This window comes from Triturus cristatus, chromosome 10, assembly GCF_964204655.1.
Source record: "Triturus cristatus chromosome 10, aTriCri1.1, whole genome shotgun sequence".
NCBI classification, from domain to species: Eukaryota; Metazoa; Chordata; class Amphibia; order Caudata; family Salamandridae; genus Triturus; species Triturus cristatus.
Window position 1 is genome coordinate 880498164 of NC_140593.1, and position 19843 is coordinate 880518006.

General features: G+C 39.8%; 1 protein-coding gene across 6 annotated transcripts in view; it reads right to left on the bottom strand.

The window, feature by feature from the left end:
* NBEAL2 (neurobeachin like 2) overlaps positions 1–19843 on the bottom strand; it is a 737578-nt gene that overhangs the window by 306110 nt on the left and 411625 nt on the right. For 4 of the 6 annotated variants that reach the window (XM_085628556.1, XM_085628554.1, XM_085628553.1 and 1 more), the window contains exons 7-10: positions 15987–16072; positions 11697–12003; positions 7536–7642; positions 4534–4620 (exon numbers count right to left, since the gene is read on the bottom strand). In XM_085628556.1, the coding sequence (XP_085484682.1) occupies positions 4534–4620; positions 7536–7642; positions 11697–12003; positions 15987–16072 (587 nt within the window). The remainder of the gene's footprint in view (positions 1–4533; positions 4621–7535; positions 7643–11696; positions 12004–15986; positions 16073–19843) is intronic. The other 2 variants (XM_085628557.1, XM_085628555.1) reach the window with 1 other exon arrangement.

Here is a 19843-nt window from a genome sequence, read left to right on the forward strand (position 1 = left end):
TACACATGTTATTTTGCATTATTAGTAATGGATCCAGGCACCTAGAGACAATCAGTTCTGTAGTGCAACCCTACAAACATACCAGTATATGAAAATAAATAAACTATTCTAGGGACAAATCTTTACTAATGCTACAATACAAATGCATAACATTTCCACCTATCATTTGACAGACAGAGAGATGTCAGTCTAATCCAAAGATTTACCAATGGAGAAAATTCAGATACCAAAATATAGCTTCTGCAATCGATGATAAAAAACCAGGTTAGATGTATTTTTCAAAGATAAAGAAAACACAAGATTGAAAGTGTTCACAAGACTTCATAATAAATCTATTTTTCACTTACTGCAATACCATTAGAAGCAGTTATATTTGAAAAAAAAGTATTACATGCTCTTATAAAAATGCACACAAAAAACAGTAAGCTAAACTAAACAAATCTAAGGAAGAGTATTAAGTGATTCATTCTTTATTTATTAACACTTACAAATATGGTATGAGATATAAAGATAACTGAACAATGTCCAATATTATAGGTAACTAAATGCCGATACCATCAGAGAAATACGGGAAGTGATAAATAAAATGACACAGGAAGCCTTTGAGAATGACTGTGTAAGTCAAAATGAATTTGATTTCCTCAATAAAAAAATAAAATGAATATCAATTCTCTACATTTTACCAAAAACATAAAAAACTTTGAAAACGCCTCTTGGGAGACAAATAGTCTCTGTATGTGGTTCCATAATAGAGCTTATCTCTCAGCATATTGATTTCTTACTAAAAACATTTGTGACTGATACTCAAGCATATTTAAGAGCCACTCTGCATTTTATTAACATGCAAGGGAAGTGTGAATTTAATCCCAACAATTAAAATCTAGTTAGAGTTGATACTGAAGCTCTTTATAACAATGTCCCTCAAGATGAAGCTATAATAAGGTTATTTTAGGTAAAAGAGAAGCAGCACATATGGTTCCTACAGACTTTATATGTAATTTGTCTAGAATAGCCCTTAAAAGCACTTATTTATGTAACAAAATTACTTCTACCTTCAGATAAAAGGTATATCTATGGGCTTCATCTTTGTACCCGAAATGGCGAACCTATAAATCTCCTTTATTGTAGAGAAAATGATCTACATAAATCAGAGCCCAATTACAAATCGGATCCCTAAATTGATTCTTGCATTGGTGTTATAATATGTAATTTAAATGGTCTACAAGAAGATCTGCTAACATTCAACAAATGGTTTGATGCCAGAATGTCATACTGACATTACATTAGGACAAAAGTAGGCTCTATTTTCTAAATGTTCTTGTACAACGGGAAGATAATATATTTTACATGGGTTATAAATCCCACCAATGGCAACATGTGATTAGATTTTCTAGTTACCATTCAAATATTTTTTTTTTAAACTTCCTTTTCCACAATTTCTGCCCACACAGAAAATATAACAAAAAGAAATGTATTGTATGCAAGCCGACAATTTACAGAAACAACTGTTTGAAAAAGGACATCCTACTAGACTAGTTTGTAATGCAAAAGGGCATGGTAAACACCTTAAAAGACTTTTACTTAATGGATGCCCATTAAGATGTCTTACCACATTCAGCCCAGTCTCTAATAAGGTGAAAAAGTCTTATGAGCCTGCATATTCTCAGTCCCTAAAATGAATCAAACATTTGTTTGCCATTAAGTAGGGATCACATTTGAGAGACTAATTAGTCAAAGCACATAGGGGTGTCACTACAGTAAAAGATTATTAAATTTGTTTCACATGTAGTGTATGTTACTTCACTGAACATTCTAAGGAGTTACAAACTGCAGATAAAATAATCCCTTCAGAAGACTCCTCAAACTGTAACAGCAAAGTAGGTATTTATAGCTTCACTTGCCCCTGTGAAAAATCTACACTGGCACAACTACCCAGCCAATATAAATGCGTTATAGGGCACAAAGGAAAGATTAAATGCAAAATGCTACATTTTTCAATCACTGCAAAGAAGCAGCTCATCAGCCAGATGAGCTAAAATGGACAATGGTGGTAACTTTACACACACACACGACTATAGTGGTGGTGAAATACAAGGGGACCTAAGGGCTATTCATCTAAATTTATTCGTTAGATACTGTCACTGAATGTGTCAATAATTTTGAGAAACTCAACAAGTTAATGACACAATAGAAAAGACTGTAAATGTAAATATATCTATTTATATTGTGCACGATACTGGACTTGAGCAACGGACTTAGCATGTCTCAACGCTTTATGTCATTTTACCTTAACATGGATGCTCAATATGTTTTTTTTATTTGTTTTGGACAAATAGTTTAAGTTTGAGTATGCAAACATGTTCTATTTTTGTAAAGTATATATGGACTCTGCAATAATTAAATGCATAGATTGAACTATTTACAACTTGATAATGCTAGCTTTTAAAGAATGTGTATGTTGGTACCTGGCTCCCTAGAAGGGGAGTGCCTGTATAAAATTCCACAAAGAACCTTATGTTGTCTGTAAGATTATATAACAGATGGTTTATTTAGTGATATTACAAATGAGTCTGTCTCATGTGTACAGTGGCTCAGTGAATACTTTTAATAAGTATGCAATTCCATGGTGATTTAAGAACTAATAATAATGTGTAAATGAAGATATATAGGGTCCTTTATAATATCTTAATCATCACCCACCTGGTCATCGAATATGTATGTAACATATAAGCTGCATATTTACCTAACGACTATGTACACTAAAAGGCCATAATGCAGTAAAACAATTGTTTCCTAGGTTTTTTTATTGACACTATTCATATAACACTTTTTATGAGTATGACATAATATAATAACGTTGACCTAATATGTTGTTAAATCATGCATTACTGTGAAAAAAATAATAATTTCTTCTATAATTCATTCATTGTTGTCCATATAACACCTGACTACAGGAGTCTTACAAATGGTAACGTTGTAGGATGCCACATAAATGTTCAGAGTACAGGATTGGCTGAGTCATCTTTCAATATGCTGCCTGATCACATAGAAGACATCTCTTGATGGCACTGAAAGAAAACGATGCTGTGTAATGTGTTCACCCTCTGCATAATATGCAAGATGTCCCTCAAAGTCTGCCAGTGTGCAAAATAAGTGCTTACAGCATCCTTTGCCTCTGATACATGGAAAGGACATGGTAAATCATGCAAATAAACTGCTCCCAATGAATTAATGCGCGGAATAATGAGGCGATCCACCTTGAACTCTACCCTTGCTTTCTGTTTTCAATATGTTTCTGAATTAGAGAAATGGAATCAGTTCATCATTAGATGCATGCTGAATGCTTGTCCAAGAAATAAAATTAGTTTGAAAGTTGTTAGGGCTTCTTGAGAGCGCACCTTCATGTATGGCCCACCCAGAAATTATAAGCGCCAGCTGGAGGCAAGAGCGCAAAATGAGGAAAACAGTATTAAACTAATGTTACTGGATGACATCCTGTGGCCAATAAGGCTAGGGCACCCATTTCTGTAATCTCCCCAAACACAGTCAAACAAATATGCCCACTGTGTGTCCACCTCATATCTCTGACGTTGAACCTAGAATGCAGGTTTACAGCAATATTTAGAGAATGCCTTCTAAGCACTGTGAATAGCTGATGCAATCTCAGTATTCTGACCATGATGTCAATAAATATTGGTGCTCAGTGTTAGTGATTCAGTATGCAAGTACAGTTCCTCAAACTGTACAGGTTTTCTGATAAGTTTTAAAAATATAAGTCTGGAGGATCAGCAAAGAAAATATTTGAGAGGTGTGACTGGCCCAGAGTTATTGACAACATATTGAGTGATTATGTCAAGTTTTATACTTGACCACAACAATGCCTGCATTGCACTTTTTTTCAACAGACACTAGAGGTGAGTTCTCTTACACACTGCTCGATAACTGGCATGTGCACTAACCATTTTTCTGAGGGTAAACGTACATGTCTATTTCTTTATGACTGGTTGAAAACACTTCCTTAGTGAGGAAGTGTATGTGTGTGTGTGTTTTATTAGCTAATCAATTGGCACAGAGCTTTTATGAGCACAGCATTTTTCCAGGGCCAAAACGTTTTAAGGTACAAATTGCACTGAAAAATACTGCAAGTATACTAGCTATACAGCTGTAGGAACTATGGAGCAATACTACTTAACGTCTAGTCTAATAAAAGCTATGCCACAGGACTGCACAGCTATATTATCGAGTTTTGCTATGCGATTAAACTATCAACTACTTTTACAATGTTTACAAGAGTTTGTGTAGTGCCTATGCAAATAGTTAAAATCAATATTCCGTGATCTAAAACAGCTGCACTAAGACAGTTAAATTTAAATGGCAAGAGGCAGTTTGTTGAGAGTGTCACGTGAATGGTCACTGTTTTTTTAACATATTTTTGTGAAATTATTTAATAGCCTGCTGACATCACGGGTTCCCGTAGAAGCAGAAGAAAGTGAAAGGAAGAGTTTCCATTATCCCATAAGCAGCATGCAATACCTTTTGGATATCGATTTCGGTGAGCAATCGAGTGGCGAGATCACTCCCGCCCTCCTCCGGCTTACGGCAGCTACCACGCAGGTAGAACTGTCAGGAAACGGGGTTAGAAAAGTCATGTCAGGCAACAGGAGCATGGATTCAGCAAAACACATCAGACAGTAAGGTATGCAGCAGGTAACATTAGGGGTACACGTAGGATCCACACCATACAAAGGGTTCTGGTGGAGAGGGTACACCCCTCAGCACAGGCAGCTCCTGCAGCAAAAACATGTAAAGCATCTCCAGCACAGCAATACTCCCTGGAAACTGGGCTATGAAAGAAAAATCCAGGATAATGCCCAACAGTTTGCTACTCCCCGATCCTTTGCCCCCCCCCAATAGACTACAAAAGATACATCAATGCAGTTAACATAGTACAAGAAACACAGCAAAGAAGGGAGGAGGGCTTTCTACACAATAAAACACTTAAAGCTTCTAATTTAACAAACAAAATAAAAATGTAGAATGTAACTGTCAAGAATTCTCAATGTTAGAACTCTGTTGTGCTCTAACTAGGTCACTACTCTACAAATACATAGAAACGTAGCAGAGTTTCATTAACATCAAACAGATTTTATCTTGATGTCTGGGACTTTATTGTACATCGAAGGATTGATTTCAGTGTTTCAACCATGGCAAAACCTTTTAACACTAATATTCATAGTTCAACACTTCCACATCAGAAACCAATGTCTGAACTTATATCAAAATATCGGCTCAATTCTCTGTTACTTCCTTTTACTTTCTCGAGCTTTTCCATCATAAATACATTTATAAATGAAACGTCCAAGTGCTTTAAGCATGCAGGTTTGGATGGCGAATTGTCAAGTTGGATCTTTGCATGAACACTTAAAGGCATAGCAATGGACCCATTTTTAAAATTGATATTGCTCACTCTGAATATTAAAATTTGCAATCAGGAATCTGCACATCTGGGAACAAAGTTTTGAAAAACCAATTCGGCTTCCAGCTGGTCAATCTGAATTTTGTCTGTAGATGCCTATATAGACACAACAGTCAGAATTTACCTGATTGGCACACTGTTCCGAAGTCCAATTACTTGTGTATGATTGCTATTACTTTTTGTGGAGAGTTCTAAAAGGTTTAACATTCCCAAAGAACCCACAGTAAATCTGGAACTCCAAAATGCTTTTTGAGTGTTCAACTAGCCCGTCAGAATTGTACTTCAGTATCTCAACGATACAGGTTACAGCTTTCAGAATCCCAGACAATTACAACAGTCCCCCTTCCTGGCTAATATAGTTCGTCCAGACGATCTGTTCTTCCCTGTTTTGTTCACTGTGGGTCCAACTCTTACATCCAGCACCCTGGTTTGAAGGTATCGTTATATACCACAAGGAGCATTGGTAATCATGGACAGGATATTGAGTTACATTGGTGGGATAGGAAAAGGACAGGGAAGAAAAGGGCGTCCTCACTGTTTCTTGGCATTTTTATGAACTGAATAGAGATACCTAATTATGGGGCAATACATTATTCATCAAGTAAAGTATAATAAACCATCCATAACTTCTGTTCATCTGCCCTTTTATTTAAAACTTAATTTCAACCAACAGAGAGCATATCCATTTGGATATAAAAGATAGCATTCCACAAACAGTTCAAACTGTTAGTTGGTTTCCCAATATAGGGACGCAGAGTCCTGTAGGACTTTGCTATGCCTAAGATTTATTAAAATCTGTAAGATGCAGGAATCTCATTACACATAACCTAATTTAGCAGGAGACAATTTAATTTTGCCTTATGCCACAGCCCATAGGAAATGGGGCACAGTTCTACCTACCTACCAAAGGCAGAATGGCCTGATATGTTTCAGTAAGGAGGGGTCTCGAAAAGGATGGTTAGGCAGAGACAACCAGAACATGTTAGGCAAGGGGAACTGGGAAATCTTCCCATAACACATATAACAGGTGTGTATCTTTATCTCCTGTCCTCTCTGTAAACCCACTGTAATAATAATTAACACTTTTAAGAAACATCTTATATTCTAGAGAGTTGCTTCACCCCTTTCCCCACTTAACTGCACCCATTTAATCAAAAGCACAAAGAATTAAAGAGACACAGAGGCATTTCAAATTAAAATCTTATTTTCAACTTTTGAGATGAAGGAAATAATATTTTTTTACATTGAATTGCTTCCCTTGTTGGGACAGAAGTCACTGTTTTAGACAGTGGATGAAGGTTGAAGAGATCAGTGAGCGAGTGTTGAACTAATCAGAGAATGTTCACACACCCATTACTGTACATGCTGGTATTTCAGATTACCATTGTACTATGAGCGGGTTTATACATTAAAATGGATTATCCAGCACAATATACAATCTAAATCATGTGGGGAAGGCAGGGTGGTCTTGCACTGATAAAACTTTGAATGTGGCCCACAACTATCAACCTTGAATTTTCCAACATGGAACTTGGGTGATTCTTTTCACATCCCAAATGGTAGTTTGAGGTTTTTCTCTTGAATTATGCAGTTTCCACAGTCCACATTTTGAAAGTACAAATCTGAATCTTGAAAATTTTAAATGAACTGGCAAGAGAACCTTTCCCCTGATTGGAAGAATTCTTAGTGTTCATCCAGAACAGAAAATTATTTGGATGTTGTTGCATATACTGCTCATTGTTGGATTAAGATAACCATATACAAAGAAGTTAGATGATTGGGGGAGGGTTTGTAAGCCTTTTAAATTAAAACAATGACTACCCTGAGATGGGTAACTGTCACATTTGTGTTTTTACAGTGCCACAAAGCTGAAATACTGTTAACACACATGCTTCAAATAGATTCCCTACATTAAAAGCCACCCATACAGTGGGAAAAGTAATCCAGTCAATTTTTGTATAATTCCTGAAACCTACCTTCACCCCCCCCCCCCCCCCCACCCTTCCCGGACCGCTACCCAAGTTATCCTGGACCATTTTGAAGCCCTAGGCCACATTACCTTGCTGTTCTGAATCAGCCTGATGATATGCTCAAAGCAGTTGTTGCTCAGGAACAGTGCTTGTAGAACAGGCCGGTCTCCACAGTTCAACATTTCGGGAATAGCACCTGGTTGAGGGACAAGTGAGATAGGAGGAACAGTTGGAAGGGAAATGAGAACATGAGCAGAATATACTCTTCTAAACTAAGTCATAATAGCAACTTGTGTACTTTGAGCATCACACGGTAACCATGGTCCAGGACATGAGGAAAATCCTATTACCAACCCTATAGAGTAAGGTGAACTAGGCTGATGGTTAGGTCAAACAAATTCCCAGACAAGTAACATAGGAGTATGTCAAGTCACTGATCTTCCCTAGCTGAAGCTGCTGTCCTTGCAGAGCCTGAGGCTTGATGCAAGTTCTCATATCACCATATAGACTTTGTAAAAAAAAAATCCATTCCATCATCATGCATGATCACAACAGACAGATGTAGCTTTTCGTCTAGAACGTGTAAGATGTTTGCCATGGCAATGGAGCCAAAGGTTTCAAGCCTGTGCTACACAGTTCCTTCTGTGATCAATTTTCCTATTAAACACAATGGGGACATTACAAACAATCAAGGAAACTTTTTTTAACACTGATAAACTCTGTTTCCACATTTATTCATTTATGTATAAGAAGATATTTTTTACAACATTCAGTATGTAGCTTGTTGCCTTTATTTATTTATCTTTTACAATTTGTATACCGCACACTGTATAACTGAAACGCTTCCAAGCACCAGTGAGAAAGCAAGACGTGGAGAAATCACGAGAGATAAGAGGGGGGGTTTGAATAGGCATCTTTTCAATTGTTTTCTGAATACAAGGATATTGTTGGGGTTGCATAAGGGTTGAGGGAGGTTGTTCCACAGGCAAGATGCAGCATCTTGCAATTTGTTTTAGTGAATGGGAGGAGGTTGATGTAATTTGAGCTGAAAGGCTTGGAAGGCACTAGCTTTTGTTTTCTCTGTATATGGGTGCTGAGCCAAATAAGAGGCAGAGCATTCTGAAGGTGACACTTTCCTCGACCACTAGCAGGTGATGATTTCTGGAATGACGTCTTAGCTTATGACCAAGCCAAGGATGAGGAGTAGGGCTGAATTTTGTGCATATTGAAGTCTGATGATCTGGTAGGGCAGTGCGGCCAGAGCACTGACCTTTGGGGGGGGTTGTGTTTAGAAATATCTTCAGATTTAAAAGCACCTGCTGCAGAGTTCCTTGAGTGCCAACCTTTCAGGCAACAATACAAAAAAAGTCAAGCTCACTCTTGTGATTAATGTTCCTGTCAGACAGACAGAGATTGGAGTTTGTCTAGTGGCAGTATTTTTTTTGTTTGTATTATCTTTTTATTGTAACATGACACAAATTATGGCAGTACATCATGAAACTTCCAAGCATCATTAATCGTTGGCAGAACTTCCACCCCCGTACATTACTCCTGGGCCATGCAGGGCTGTCCCCCTCCTTGTTACCTGGAATACTGGCAGAATCAAATTGTTTCTGCTTGAGCCAAGGCCAGAGGAGTAACTCCCACCAGGGGCGCACACGGACTCCCCCTAAATACATTCCATTTGTCCCAGATTTTTCCCCATTATTTCAGGCAGCCTCTTTGCGTATAAACCATTTTCTCCGCCACAATGCACCAGTCCATGTCTTTTTTCCAGCCCCCCTATAGAGGCGGGGAAGAGGCCCCCCAATGACACGCTATGTTTCTTTTGGCCAGCATAAATCCCAGAGTTACCCAGGTTTGGTCTGCCCGCCCTAGGTCTGTGTCCTCCCACACATTCAAAAGGCACCACTTAAGCGATATCCGGAGCAATTCTCCCACCATCCCCGACATACTGTCACCCACTGCCTGCCAATAGAGCTGAATCTCTCGACATTGCTCTACGACCCATCTTCACAAGTGTGGTGCATGAAATGTATGTTCTATGTAATATTTTGATTTGGACTAGTCTAAACCGGGCCCTTATCGCTACCTCCCTCAGAGAGGTCAGAGCCTCTGGCCATTCCTCCCTCGTGCAAGTCTGGGATGTCCACACTCCAGCAATCTCTCAACACTACGAGAGAGTCGGGTAAGTTGTTGATTATCTTTTTATACGTTAGTGAGATTGCTTTTTGGGAGAGATGTTCCTTGAGGAGTCTACACTCCAGAGGCAATGACTCCGGGAGTTCAGTTCCCTTGGGCACTGCTGCCTGTATAGCATGACGGATCTGCAGATATAGGAAATATTCCATCTTGGCCATATCATATGGTTTCTGTAGGTTTTCGAAGGAGATCATTCCACTACTTGCATATAGATCACCCAATCTGGAAATTCCGATTAAATCCCATTGAGTGAAAAGTTTTCTAAGGCCTGCTGTCCTAAGTTGTTATGCTTCCCAGAGTGGTGTAGCCTTGGTGAATTTATTTTTCCATCCTAATTTGGAGAGAGACTCATGCTATTGATGAATATTCACCGCTGTGGGACCCTCGAGAGTGAGTCTTCGTGGGTCAGAATATTGTGCATGCAGATACCCTCTCAGTTGCATTACCAGCCTATCCATTTGGTACGCTGGTTCAGTTGACGGCTGATGGACCCATTGATTGATGGTTGCAATCTGAGCTGCCCTATAGTACATCTGGATATGTGGGAATGCGATCTCACCATCGTACCATCCACGGGTCAGTTTATTAAGTGCAATCTTTGGTGGGCCACCATCCCACAGCAGTGAGCTCACCTCACTATTTATTGAGGTGAAATATGAGTCTTGAACCAAAAATGGTGTATTCTGCAGTATATATAAAAATCTCGGCAGGGCCATCCCATTAAACAGTGCTGTCCTGCCAAGAAGTGAAAGCAGAAGGGCTTGCCAGTGGCGGACATCAACCCTGAGTCTCTCCAGAGGAGCAGGAGATTGCAGGCATGGAATGGGGCCTGATCAGTTGTGACAAAGATACCCCTAGTGGCAGTTTTGACTCGCCATAAAGTAGCGCAGAGGATTAATACACCTGCTGCAAAGAACAGAGCTGTATTTTATGTGGGTAGCTGAGTGGATTTGTAAAGCCAGTCTTTACCAATGCTTTAAAACAACTTAAATACATGTGAGAGAGGGGCTATGGAGAGATCAGAGGCATGGATACTTTTGCCACGTGGTAGTTAGGGAATCCGAGGAGGAGGGCATGGGGGCAATTAAGATCGTCGCACCTGGTGCCATCAGCGCTAAAGCCGGCCCTGCAACAGGAACTGAAGTCCATGATATGGTGGTGAAAGATGAGACTAGACTTCAGTGGAGACACTCAAGATCAATTATAAAAAGCCTCAAGACTGACATCTGTGTCCAAGGATAAGAGTCTAGCTGATCCTCCTTATCTGTCCGAATTTTGCCCTAGGTTGGGGCCAGTTACAGTACATCATTTACTGTCATGTGTTTAATTGGTCAAGGTCTGGCCAACGATTGGCCAGAATTCAATCCCTGCAGGAGTGGAGAACGACAGACAAACGAGGTTTTAAAAAGGTCATTATGGCAGATCTAGGTCAACCAAAACCATGAGAAATGAGGCCACAGTACACCATGACACTGGTACAATTTAATGAAAGTGAGTAAAAATAATTTATTGGAGACATTGACGAAACAGTATAAAACAGAGGATAAAATTGACCTAGTTGTGATGAATCTATAAGAAGTGGGAGTTGCTGGTCATCCTTATAATCTAATTATAGACCATGCCTATATTGAAATCTTTCAGGATGCTCTTAAATCACAAACAAGCCACCAAAGGGGTCAGAAATGCTAACAGGGAAAATTGATGTAGCAAACTACAACATCCAGATGTGGGGGACTCTGAGCCTCTCTGTACTGCTGTTACGCAACCTGTCCTCAATAAAACTGCCACTGGAGTGAAGATCAAACCTAGCCACTTCCATTCCCAGGCACATCCTACAACATCCTGTCATCTGCACAATGGTGGTAAGAGACAAAATAACTTAACAGCTAAACCAATGCATCTACGTGTCACTCCGATCTTGCTGCTTTTCAATCTAATAATCTTGTGTACACCAATGACCCAAATGCGCACTTTTGCCAATTGTGTTGATTTTTTAACTTCAGACCGACAACAGATATTCAGACCCACACGCCCACAGGTATACGTACTGAGCATGCCGATCCTGAGAGTCAGGAGCCCTTCTTCCCACTGGCACGCAGCACCATCATCCATGCAGGCTACAGGACGATCCGAGTTGAGGACCCTAAAATAGCTGTCCAAAATTGTCCTGATCTCCACCTGCCGTTGTGATGGGCAGCTGCTGTGTAGGATATGGACTATGGCTATCAGGCTTTTTAGGGTCAGCTGCAGCAAGCGGTTGTCTGTGGGGTCCCTATTTCCCAAGCAACACCAGCGCCTGAGGACCAGCATCAGGACTTCCACCGTGGCTGGTGTGATGAGAAGTAGTGCATTTTGCTGAAAAAAAAATGTTTTAAAAAAATCAAAGATAAGTACTCATGCTCAGTGAATTTAATAGCAAAGTAATCTCTAAAGCAGTCAGGTGCCACAATTACCCGAAAATAAAAACACTATCTGTAAAATGACTTTATGACTACAGCATGTAAGAATATAATCCAACACATATATAGTATTGTGAACGGCAATAGCTACTAATCAACACATGCTCTGTGGCCAGTAGTAGAATTGCCTCAAATCGGTGAAGGCACACATGAAGTGTCCTTTCCTCCCCCACTCTTCAAAAGCATGTGGATAGATAAACTTTGATGGTGCAGCAATGAGCTTGGATTGGTACAGCGACCCAGACATGCTGCAAGCAGCTTGTCAAGAATCCCCAAGCAAACAGCAAGTTGATGAGGGCCAAATAGCTCGAAACACGTGTCCAAGGGTATCCAGCACTTGTTGTGCTAGCACGGGTTGAAAAACCATTGATTAATTCGGAGTATGAACACTATTGAGGTCTACATCTAGCAGAATGCATGGGGTGCACTGGTGTGGGCAGACAGGCAGAGTGATCCTCTCCCCACTGTTTTCATTTCCTCAGATCCTAGTGGAAATTCCTTGCCAGATGACATTAGTGGCACTGGCACCACACAACCTTCAATCCCTATTGAAAACTCGGTATGCATTTTTCAAACAACATACACTGAAAATTCAAGGCTGCAGCAAGTTATAAAAAAAGTAAAGATAACAGGCACAAAGGGATACATTAATTAGTAATGGCTGAAAGCAAACTTCCTCTTACGGGATCAGGAGTTTCACTGGTGAAAACAATTGGAAAGCAAAGCAGCAATACTGTGGTAACCAAAGCTGGTGTTAGGTGCACCTACGCTCTACGCTAAGTTCCTCTCAGTGATGACGGTTATCCATTTGTAGATCAAATATTTAACTGCAATGCCAGTTAAAAGACTTGTCTGCCCTAAGCAACAGAACAACTACTACATATTCACTTTAAGTGTAGATCTTACTTCTTTGCAAATCAACTTTCAATCTAAAGAAATAAAGAACGATGGGGATTATTTATTTATCGGTGGGTGTCTGTTTCTCCGCCAGGGCAAAGGAGTACATTATTCCGTCACCCTGACAGAGATGCCGCCCGCCAAAATTAGAAATGACCGGCAAGTTGGCGGTTTTTTGTCTTGGCAGAAACCGCAGGCATGGTAGTTTCTGCATGCAGTTTGGTGTAGGGCCCCATCGACATAATAGAGCCTTGCGCCAAACGGTTTTCTTTTTCATTTTTAAAGAGAAGATCCCAAAGCAGGATATTCTTTTTGAAAAATAAAAAAAAGATAATGGTCCCCTCACCAAGGGAGGTCACCTCCCATGGCAAGGGGGGCGTTTTGTGTTTTTTACTGTCTTATCGCCAGGGTTTGGTTGGCAGTGATGGACAGTGAAAAAATGGCTATAAGTCCACCCATCCTAATTGGGTCAGATGGACACATTGCTAAATCTCTGTTGGCTCAACGCAGTAAGGGCCGCCAGAGGAGTTTGGCTATGCCGGTGACGGAGTAATCAGCGCGTAGCCAAACCTATGGTGGTGCCACAATGTTTGTGGGGAAGGAACACTCTTGCCGTTGCATTGGCATCTAAATCAGCTCCTATATTTTAACACCAAAAAAGAAAGAATATTTAATGCCCATAACAAAGGCAAAAATGTTTATCATATATTTTATTTTTTTAATTCTGCACTCTCCCAAGCTTTTCATCCTTAGCTTGTAAGAAGAAAATACATTTCTTTATGTCACATTTTTTAAGTTTTCAGTAAATCATTGACAAACCCGAGCGCAGGGTCCCTTCTTTCATTGGCCACTATGGTTGGAAATGATTACAACATAAACTTTGCAAGGCAAGTCAACTTCACATTACAAGGCAAATGGACCCAAGACAATTGGATCTCACATGGCTTCATGAGTGACGTGAAGAGGAAATAACAAAGATTAGTTAGCCTGGACAACTGATCTGTACAAGGCTTAATAAACAGAGTGAACTGGACAGTATGAGGTTCAAAGGTAACACTTACGGAATATGAAAGTGCTTATTGAGCCTATATGTCGGAGTTGGTGAAAGCGCTCTTTCATGGTTCACATTCTGCTTCAGCAATGCTAACCAGCATGTCTAGTTAGAGCCATATCTGCCTGACATCACTACCTTTGAAAGTGAATTCAAACATGTTACATTACTCACTATGATCATTTTCCACAAACATAGGATCCTATTAATCCATATCTTGGAAGCTCCCTATATCTGCCAACATGTGTATGCTCTGACACCCAGATCCACTGCACATTAGAGGTAGGATCTGTGGACCCTAGGAAGTGGCAACTTGTTTTAAAGATGCTGAGCAATGAATGAAGCTAAATTGGCTGCACCTTAATGGCTAGAGCACTGAAATTCCACTCCTGGGCCCAGAGAATGTCTCACCATTGCCATTACTTGGCAGACTCAATGTCCCTACCCATAATGTCAGTCTAGAACACAAGTAACCTTGCAATGTTGTTTTACAGTGACTTGTACAATGAAATCACACACATTTTTTTTCCTCCCTAATGTCAAGTCTATGCTCAGCTACACCTTCCTCAACAAACACTAATTTTCATAGTGGTCACCTACCATGCGTACTACTGCAACACCGTCTACACACGGCTCCTTTGAAAGTGACCTTTACAAACTCTAGAGAGCACAACCACATGAGACTTGGTTCACATTCAACCTGATGTTTCGAAATCATATCATGCCCAGCCTCAAAAAATATATTGCTTGGTTGCACACCTTGATATTTTTCCAACCATTCCAATCAACCAGGAGTTTGAAGTTAGCCAACCCTACCCTCTTTGCCATTTCACCTTATAGATACAAAGGACTAAGCAGCAGATCACTATTTCTAAGGTCCTTCCCTATGGAACAGCATTCACACACACTTAGGGTGTCAGAAAGACTTCCTGAAGCTCCAAAGAGACCTGAAAGTCCGCCTCTTTCAAACTGAATTAGTAAATAACCATAACCCAAAACGTTTTGCAAATAGACCTCTGGCTTCCCAGTGCATCTCAATCTGGTTAGATGCCTAGGGCTGGATCCAGCACTACAGCTAGACATAACCATTTTAATCGTATACAAGGTTTTTCCCGTCGTACCCGTCTCAGCTGCCTGCATAGATGTCACGTCAACAAAATAGAAGATGTAGTATAAATCACACCATACATTATTGGCCTCCAAAAACATCACTGGGCCGACCTCTTGTCCTCCTTTTAGCCCCTCAAATCCCCGATATGCTCCTGAAGGAGTAGGGGAAGGGCAATAATGTTGACAAATTACAAGCCTTACAAACTTTCTCTTCCTGTTGGTGTCTTAATGACTGCATAGACAAGGGGTCATGTGCCAGATGGACCAAAGGGAACACCATGTGTAGAAACTCCTACTCCTGGTGACCTATAATTGATGTTCATGGCTACTTAGAGTACTGCAGTCATCCTAGAGCACAAACCAGTCACTCAATACTCCTGAGCCCTGGTATTACTTGTGTTCCCTCAAACGCCCTCCGAGGAGACTCCTGGCTGCATGACTTGCTTTACATTACAAGCACAATGTAGAAATAACTATATGAATGTAGCTAATGCAAGGCTTGACACATTTATTTAATATTATCGGTCAATGAACACAGAAAGGTTTAATAAGTCAGGATAATTGACCAGTACAATGCTAGCTCTTATCACTGGCTGCTACCAACAGGTAACTGCCCCAATATACTTGTAAAGTTGAAGAAAAAAGGCCATAGACTCGAGCAAAATCAATATGCTTTTGTTTGGAAGCTGGTGCCATTAGAGAAGTACAGCATGGTGACCGCTAATACACCGATTTTGCCTCCAGCTATTATCTGTCATCTAATTTGTTCTTTTATTGCCTCTGGTTCTTGAACCCAATATCAACATATAGACCAATGTTACCTTGACACCGGAGATGATGGCGCCAAAAAGATGGATGAGTCGCACCTTGAGTAATTCTGGAAGATGCTCCCCATCCTGGAAGGTTTCTGTAAAAGAAGAAGGCTTAAAGGTAAAGTGATGTGCAGCCTGGGTGTATAGCACCTAATGATCGACCAAATACATTTCTAAGCACTCACAGTTTTGGCAGATAATTGAACTGATGCCCAGAGAGATGAATGGCCCTGAATCACATCACTTGATCAAGGAGGCAGGAAAGACCGTCACTGCACTCTACTACTTGAGAAGTAGACAACTCAGTCTCTATATTACGTCTCTTGAGCTCCACAACACTACCTGAAGGTGTCACATCTCACTGGCTTTCAGTTCCAGGACTGTGAGTTCTTTTAATGAGCCAATGTCAGTGATTTTTTTCTTAGAAACCATATTGACAGAGTACAAAATGAGAAAGGCACAAGAGAAAGAAGCAACCTATAAAGCCAAATTTATTCTAGAGGCACACTAGTCAAAAGGGGAGTTTTAGAGATGTTATGGGTGACATTGTGTGAATGGGTGGTAGGGTTGGGGAAAAGCATTTACATGTCTGGCTTAGAGGCTTGTACCTTTGGAAGACTGACATGTACAAGGCATGGTAAGTCACATATCAAAACTACTCTAATACATAACTGACCCTTCCTCAGTGCTAACAGCCTGCTGAGGTCCTGGCCATTTAAGACGTCTCTCTCCACTTTCTGTGATCTGATGCTCTGTCTGGAAATTAAAACCTTTTTGTGCCTGTGTTTTATTCACCTGAGAGTGGGGACCTATCCATGGGTCTATCTGAACATGCCTCTATATGACAAATTATACAAGTAAATGTAAGGCTGCTTCATATATAATTATTACTTACCAAAGAGCTAGTCAATAGTGCAAGTTATAAGCCTTTCCACGATTCATAGGTCTGAGCTGCAGATGGCATAACACAAAGACAGGTAGGGGCAATAACTACATTTACTAACTAGTGGCAAGATTAGTAATGGCATTAGCATATAAACCTGCTTGACAGCACGGTTGCTCAATCTTTCTACCCCCTTCTCCTCTCCCTCTCTCACTCCAGGAATTCCTCCTCTGCTGTCTGAGAACGCATGGACCAAACTAATCTGAGAGAAATTCTAGAGCAGCCCCATAAATGTAACTTTGGACCCCATCTTGAGGAGATGGATTGGCTACCTGTTCTCAGCATTGCAATGACTGGGATAAATCTTTTTTGTGCCCATAAATGGTCACGCACAATAATAAATTCTCACCGTTTTTTCTTGATAATTAACACTGAAAATGAGATAACTCAATTCTCATATTTTATTCCTTCAACTGCAATCTTGTTTTTTTGGGTAACATTTAATAATGTAGGGTTGCATTGGTCTGAGTGACTTTCCAATGGGGTTGGAGGCATTTGCTTCTACTGTACATTGTACTGCTAGTTTGCCCCTCTGTTTTACTCACAATAACATAAGTCAGTATTTGCTACCAATCATTCAAAATGTTTCAGTTGGTTTTACAGCCCAGTAAAACAACCCAAAATGTCCTCAATGGCTGTAAGCCCTGTTTTCAGATTGGTTAATACCGAATGCAAAATGCAGGAAATTTTGCAGCTACATGACCATGTCTGGCTGATCTAGTGGTGCGGGATATTACTTCTACCATCTAGCCGCGGTTGCCCAATCACCTTCCTTTTCTTCCAGTAGAATTTTTTCAGAATTGAAAAACTTAAAATTTCATAAAACTACCAAGCTGTAAACATTGTCACCACTTTGCTGTATTGGCACTGTCAAATTGATAGTTAAAAGATATTTGCATAGTTTGATTTAAAAAAACGATTTTTAGTTTATATGTTGGAATGAAATTTAGTAGAAGGTGAGATCAGCTTTGTTAGTTAACAATGGTAACAACTGTACCTTGCTTCCTTTAAAAGTGTATATTCTACGTGAGTAACTTAGGACCTGATTTCGATCCTGGTGGATGGGATACTCACTCACCATTTGACGGACATCCCGCCCGCCGTATTACAAGAGCATTATATCCTCTAGCACTTGTAATACGGCGAAATGGATATCTGTCATGTTTGTGACGGAGTATCCCAAGACCTAAATCAGGTTAGAAATGTTTAAATAACCATTATAAATTTAAAAGAATATTTGGGACTTCTAAGGATTGGTATCTGAAAGCTGAGAGGTATTTAGGAGTTTTTGTTATAGACTGTTTTGTGAATATTTTCGTATTAACAAAGTTTGGGGTTAATTGAGACTAGCTACCTAAGCTGTTGATGCCATTTCCAAAATGTATTTATTTAACTAAAATGTAATGTAGGGTTGATAGAAAGTTGAGATTAATTATTAAAACAGCATTTCACAGTTTAAAGGTTGCCTCCACACATATAATATTCACACATTTAGTATGCTGTGGCTGTAAATAGGTAAATGTTTTTACAAGTCTATTCTTAAAAAAGCATGCTTAGCCAAAACAATTATAAAAGTGCTTATTAAGAAGTTAAAGTAGTAGACGAAAGTTGTATTGATAAAAGGTGTTATACTTTTATTTAGGGGGCTCTAATAAAGAATAACCAACTTTCCAGGCATAAATGTGTGGAAATTATCTAACTAATTTCAGTGTACTTCAAAAAGGTTCCTAATTTCAGGTGTAATTAAAAACACATGGCGGAATGTACTGCAGTAGCCACCTGACTGTCATTGCCAACGGTGGAGATTTTGCAAACTACTTTAATACCATAATAAGATAGTGATGCATTATTTCCACCCTTTTCAATTGTCTCAGGGGCTTTGTGAGTTGTGTGACCCTCGTCACTGACTCAAAGAATATTTTAAATGATGTAAGATTTTTTTTAAAATTATTTTGAAGATGTTTTTAGCTTTCTCGGCGACCTTCGTCAGAAGGTTGTGCATGTGTTGCTTGAAGAAGTCTTTTAAAACAAATACTTAAATTCTCAAAGGCTTTACTGTTAAAAGTATTTTTTTAGATAAAGACATGGCCTATTGATGTGATTATTCAAATCAGTAACAACTGCCTCTCAAATATTTATGTTGCGGAGTCCAAATTTACCCTCTTCATAGTGCCCCAGGTTTTCTCAAGCTGTGTGCTATGGTTCATCAATGTGTGTGGTGTTTCTAGTCCAAGGCTCACCTCTTGTGGGCTCCTGTACTTTGTAGATTCATGCTGTAGGAGCCTGACCAAGAACAATTCACAATAGGCAAAGGTTACCTCACTAAGCCACCGGCCAGGGTGAATATTAATGTTTGGTCATTGCCCCCATCCCTGAGATATTCTGAAAGCTGTCAGAACAAGTGTCCTCACTCTCTTTGATAAACGATCTTGATCTCACTCCTGTCACAGTGTCCTTAAGGATATGCGGCAGCAGTCTTTGAAGACATCTACATAGAAGCAAACTCTACAAAGACTTATTTGCTTCACAACTGCTCTCCATCTGTATCTCCCATCACTTCGTGCCTTGATTCCATCGGTGCTTCTTTTAACATATGGTGCCTCACATGGAACTGTGGGACAGTGCTTTCTTCTGTGATCCTTCTTGGATATCACATTTTCTCCTCCCTAGAACTTCCCAACACTACTAGTTTTCACCACAGGGATTCAGTCCTACATATTTTCCCATAATTTACAGAATTAGTAATAAGCTGCATTCATTTAATCAGCAGAAAGCCCCACACATGCTGTGCATTAGCTTATCTTGGGCGTGTCAAAGCTCCAGCTTGCATTAATTGTTGACATACATAAGAATGGCCCTAAAAATCTATACACTGCATTTATAAATTCTTATGGACGCAGCCAAAGAGGGACTTATACTAGTG